This window comes from Panthera uncia, chromosome D4, assembly GCF_023721935.1.
Source record: "Panthera uncia isolate 11264 chromosome D4, Puncia_PCG_1.0, whole genome shotgun sequence".
Classification (NCBI taxonomy): domain Eukaryota; kingdom Metazoa; phylum Chordata; class Mammalia; order Carnivora; family Felidae; genus Panthera; species Panthera uncia.
In genome coordinates, this window is record NC_064807.1 from 68,084,759 (window position 1) to 68,090,758 (window position 6,000).

Below are 6,000 nucleotides of genomic sequence, written 5' to 3' on the forward strand. Positions count from 1 at the left end.
AGCTCAGAGATGGTCATTGCCCTCTCCCTGCCTACAGCAGTTTTTAATGCACAGCATGGCCACCCTCAGCTCTCAGTCCTACACCCAGAGTTCTTCAAAGGATACAAAGGGACCACGTTCATCAGAATCACCCAGGGTACTTGTTAGAAGTCCAACTTCCTGAACCTCTCAATCCGAAATTCTGGGCTTGGGGGCGCCTGGGCGGCTCAGTCGGTGAAGCATCCAACTCTTGACTTTGGCTCAGGTCACGATCTCATGGTTCGTGAGTTGGAGCACAGAACCTGCTTGGAATTGTGTCTCCCTCGCTCTCTGCACCACTCCCGCCCCTCAGTGTGCACGCAGCGAGCGTGCACTCTCTCTCTCTCTCAAAAACAAAATAAACATAAAAAAAAAAAAAAGTCTGGGGGTGGACCCTGGGAATTTTAACCGGAGGAAAAGAAAATCTCAGATGCACTCTGGAGTACACAGAAGTCAGAGAACCATTTTGCTGGAGTTTCTCATTGTTCAGGAAAATATGTCCTACTTCCAACTGCCAGAAACATATCTCATCCCCCTTCCGTGGTCCTGTGTCAGGACTAGGGAGTCAGTCTTCCTTCTTACCACTGATCCTACACTCACCTCAAACTCACCCGTTCCAACTCTTCCCTGAATGACTAACGGGAAGTCACTCTATCCACAGGCCTCAGTTTCCCATATACACAAAGGGCGGAATATGTGCTGTCTAGGGTTCCTTTCAACTCCAAAATAAGGTATATGCTCTTTGTGTTCCATCACATACATTCAGCTGGATCAGAGATTCTACTTCCAGAATTCTAAGAACTTGCAATTGGGTGTCAAGGGAGGCATTCTCTTCTCAGCTAAAGTGAAACTTTCAGGGGCACCTGGGTGGCTCAGCAGCTTAAGCGTCCAACTTCAGGTCATGAGCTCATAGGTTGTGAGTCTGAGCTCCGTATCAGACTCTCTGATGTCAGCACAGAGCCCACTTCTGATCCTCCGTTTCCTCTCTCTCTCGGCCCCTCCCCTGCTCACGTTCTCTCTCCCTCTCTCAAAAATAAACATTTTTAAAAAATTAAAAAATATGGGGCGCCTGGGTGGCGCAGTCGGTTAAGCGTCCGACTTCAGCCAGGTCACGATCTCGCGGTCCGTGAGTTCGAGCCCCGCGTCGGGCTCTGGGCTGATGGCTCGGAGCCTGGAGCCTGTTTCCGATTCTGTGTCTCCCCCTCTCTCTGCCCCTCCCCCGTTCATGCTCTGTCTCTCTCTGTCCCAAAAATAAATAAAGAACGTTGAAAAAAAAAAATTAAAAAAAAAAAAATTAAAAAATAAAAACTGAAAGTTTCAAAAAGCATCTCTCATACTACATATAACTTCTGATTTCCAGTAAAAAAGATGTTTAGGGGCACCTGCGTGGCTCAGTGGGTTAAGTGTCCGACTCTTGGTTTCAGCTCAGGTCACAATCTAACAGTTCATGACATCAAGCCCCACATCAGGCTCCCACGTTGACAGCACAGAGCCTGCTTGGGATTCTCTGTCTTCCCTCACCTCTCTCTCTCTCTCGCTCGCTCGCTCAAAAATAAACATTTAAAAAAAAAAAAAGATGTTTAGCCTTCCTGCCACAGCTCTTTTTGGTTTGTTTTTAGCATCTGTTACTAGACCTGCTTCCCAACTGGTTCCACAGGTCAAAGAGGCGGTATGAGAAGTGTGTAAGATTACAACCTCTGAGCAACCCTTCAGTACCCTGCTGTGTACTGAAGCCTTTATATCATCCTTGTCGCGTTATGCTCCCAACGTCTCCATTTGAAAGACCAAGAAGTCGATGCTCCCAGAATTCGAGCTGCCCAGGGCTACACAGCCAGCCTGAAAGGCTCCAGCACGGATCTTCCAAGTCTGAAGTTCTCCCCACTAGCACTGAACCACAATGAGCCAACGCTGAGTCCCAGATTCGGTGAAAGCAAACGTGCCAATGGCACCACCACTGGCCAAGAAGCCGTGCCCTCCGAGGCACGGCGGGAGCGCTAACCAGCCAGTCACGCACACCTCCTGACAGCTTTCCACACAGAGCTGCCGGGAGACTGTGCACGCAGGGGAGGGGGATACGGGGCTGAGCAACAGCCTCACGAGCAAAAGCGATGCCAGGGATTTAGTCAACAGAGAGCTAATATGAGTCAACAGCGGGTGCCGCTGCCAAGCACACTAATGGGATCTTCGGCTGCATTAATAGAAGGCAAGTGTCTAGGGTAGGACCGAGGGAGTCCTGCCCTGCTCGGACCAGACCACACCTGAGGGCTGGGCAGGGCAGGGCTGGTCTAAGGAGAGGGAGGCAGCACCTTCCAAGGACAGGTTTTCTGAAGAGGGGTGGCTCACGGCACCACTCTGGCTTGTAGGGTGAGCCAGGGACTCCCCTGGAAGCTGGGTTTGTCAAGCCCATTTTATTTTAAGCTTATTTATTTATTTTGAGAGAGAGAGTACGCACAAGCATGGGAAAAGAAGGGGCAGAGAGAGAGAGAGAGAGAGAGAGAGAGAGAATCCCAAGCAGGCTCTGTGCTGTCAGTGCAGGAGCCCGATGTGGGGCTTGATCTCACAAACTGTTGAGATTATGACCTGAGCTGAGATCAAGAGTCAAAGGCTTAACCGACTGAGCCACCCAGGCGTCCCAGCAAGTTACAGATGGATTTTTTTTTTTTTTTAAGATCCTTTTGTTCACATTTTACCCAAGACTGAGAAACCACAACAAAGGTTAAAAACGGGCCGGCATGCTAGGGGATGCAGCCTACCACCGGACAAGGAGGCTACAGACCCCATCTGAGGATGGCTGAAGACAATTACAGTTGCTTCTTCCTTTCCTAAATATAACCACTGGCCACGAGTTAGCCAAGGAGTAGACCTGACACAATAGGTATTCTAAAACATGCACAGGGGACACTGGATTTGAGATCCTATGACCCCAAGAGTCAAAATCTCCAGGAAGCCCTCTTAACTTGCCCATCCCCCAGGACCCTGTCTGGGTGAGCCTGTCACATCACTTAGCATCACTTAGAATAAAAAGGCATGTTTTTACCTGTGTTTCCCAAGAGCCTCCAGGCCACCTCTCCTTCACCTGTGCCCACAGCACAATGCTTGGCACACTGGACATGCTCAAGAAAAGGTGCCCTGGCATGGTCACACTGAAAGTGCTGTTGTGTTCAAGTCAATTTCAGAACCTAAAGTGTCCAGATTAGGGCCAATAAAATGGCTATGACAATACATAATCACTGTTAGTATGCTGAGCAAAGGAATTCTTGAAGCTAACACCACCAGAGGGTTTTAATTACAAAGGGGCCATAGTTAGCCCGGCAAGTGCACTGAGTGCCTGGGGAAGTGACAGGAGACAGAAAATCCAGCTTAGGGGTATGGCGGCCAAAGGTGAATCCTATCTGTGTGACAGGCAGCAATGCAACACCAGAGCCCAGGAAGCGGTAAAAATCCAGAAAAGCAGAAGAGGAAAATAATGATAAGCAGGGCTAAATGCCAAACAGGATAGCATAAAAAGTGAGCCCAGTGAAATGGGTCTTAGGAAGGAGCATGCGTGCTACAAATTCATCCACAAACTCACTGGGTTCTGGCCACCGGGTGCTAACCTCGTACTCAGAGAATTAATTACAGGAACTCACACTCTGATCTGAGAGGACGAGCACAGGAGACTGTGTGATGCAGTTCTGATATCTAATAAATCTTTAAATCAATGAGCCGTGCTCACTGGTAATTTTTCTTCATCATTCCTCCGGGAGGGCTCACATGACAAAAGCCCGCATTTTGTCTTTGGATGGGGTGTGTCCATATAAATAAAATTTCGGGTTCAGGACATCACATCCTAAAGCATGGAGAAATCTGCCATCATAAGAAAACCTGGGGAAATCTTTCGTCCAGCAACCTTTTGTAAAGTGGAGAAACCTTTCAATGTAAGCATCCCCCTCCCCCACGCGGAGCGAGGGCTCCCCCAGCCCTAATAAATCAGCATTGCTGGTCCAATCCCAACCAGATCATTGGTGTACCTGTCTGGGTCCATCCACCACACATGCACCTGACTCAGTTTGCATTTTTCATCTGAGAAACACCACTTAACGCCTGTCGCACAAACCTGACAGAAGCAATACATTTTATAAAATGAACCATCCCTGGGGAACCGACAAGAAAATCCTCAAGGAGCACGGTCAAAGTTCCCATGGAGAGCTTTCCTCTCCCTGATCCGAGATGGCAAAATACGCCACATCCTCTCCACACAGAAGCTGCCCACCTCTCCACTCCTCCAAGCTCTTCAGGCCTCCTCTCCCAGCTCAATACAAGCTGGAAAGCCTCAATCCTGGGGAGGAGTAACATTTTCATGCTATTTTAAAGACAACAGCTCTAAGCACAGGAACGCTGGCTCCTTTTCCATGAATAAAAAGGCCCCAAAAGGGTATTATCATGACAAAATGATATTCTATGGAGAGCACTAGGAACCACAAAAATAAAATTGCCATAAATTGAAACCTTCTCAAAATTAAACCTAAGGCAGCATTAAACTCCAAGGCCAAGCAGGTTCTGATTTTCCCATCTAAAACCCTTACAGGTCCCTAGTTCTCTCCCGAAATCTAAAGAATTTCCCCCACCAGGTAAGGCCTAAGTGTTTCCTTTGCAAGTCTGGGTATGTTATTTTTTCCGCATGAAACCCTCGGAATAACCTGTAACATTCATCTAAAAGCTCAATCAGCGCTGTGTCCTCAGTCACACCCAAAGATTCCCAAAGGCACCGTCTGCCGCAGCGCCAGGTGCCCAGTAGGCGCCCCATTAATGTGCGGATTTGATTTGATCACATCTGGCCCCTTCGGGCTAGAAAGCCGGACGCCCTGGCGGGGACAGCAGCGCCAACCTAGCTATCTGCTGCAGGGGGGCGGGGTGCAACCACCTGTGGGCGGGTGGCCCCGGACCCGGCGCCGCCGCCCGGGGGTGCCTTGGCTGCCCCACGCACGTTGCCCAGGGCGCAAAGTCCGGCGCGCCAGGCCGCGTGGGGGCCCCAAGGCCAACTCCCGGCGCCCCAGCAAAGGGCTCTGCAGGTGCAAAGTTGGCCAGGTCCAAGAGAGTCGATTTTAGAGTTAGCTCCCAAGTCGCCCACCTGCCTCCCCCCCCCACCTCTCCGCGACACTAAGGACTGTAGGGACTCTTTGGGATGGGGCGGGGGCGGGCATCGAGAAAGGGAGAGAAATGGTCCCTACACTGCCTCCCAAACTTGGGGCACCTGCTGGGCAGCTGGGGACGAGGCTTCTCCTTCCTGCCGTCTCCACAAGGCCTGATGGCGACTTTGTGGGGGCAAGCAGGCCACCTCGAGGCAGCCCCGCATTGCTTTGAGATTTTTCTAAGCAATAACCCAGCACCAAGAAGGCCCCCGCTGGAACCCAGGGGGCGGAAGGGGAACGCGGGTCACCCGCGCCAGGGGGCGGGGACTCGGGAAGAGGGGACTGGGTGAGCTGGGGAGGGAGTGAGGCCCAAAGGACTAGGTGGGAACCGGAGAAGGCGCAATCCAGCAGCGCAGTGTCCCAACGAGGGGGCACAAGCCACGGATGGGGTTCCAGAAGAGACCGGGACGGGGTGGCCCGAGAGGGAAGCAGGGGTAGGAAGTGATCGCAGGAGAAGGGGGAAGGGATCCTTGGATCTCCCAGAGGGGAGCAGCGGGGGAGGGGAGCTGCCCCAAGGGGTGTCAGTACCCCGGGTCGGCCCCGTCACTCACCGGCAGGTCCACGCTCACTTCAGTCCCGTCGAGCAGGAAGACACGGCAGTACAGGGTGGCCTTGGCAGCGCCGGCGGCGGAGATGTGCACCGCCGCACCGCCGGTGAGCAGGGGCCCGCCGCCGGCCGGGAACACGCTGCCCCCCGGAGCCGCGGGCAGCGTCGAGGAGGCGGCGGCGGCGGCGGCCGGGCCCCCCCGGGGTCCCCCGTCGCGCTCGTCCCCCAGCGCGGCGGCCCCGCGCCCCGCCGCGCCCCGCGCGT

General features: G+C 52.7%; 1 protein-coding gene across 1 annotated transcript in view; it reads right to left on the minus strand.

The window, feature by feature from the left end:
- The window catches only part of EPB41L4B (erythrocyte membrane protein band 4.1 like 4B), a 134,973-nt gene that overhangs the window by 127,144 nt on the left and 1,829 nt on the right, over window positions 1–6,000 (minus strand). The window contains exon 3 of the mRNA XM_049629368.1: window positions 5,741–5,998. Coding sequence (XP_049485325.1) covers window positions 5,741–5,998 — 258 coding nt within the window. The remainder of the gene's footprint in view (window positions 1–5,740; window positions 5,999–6,000) is intronic.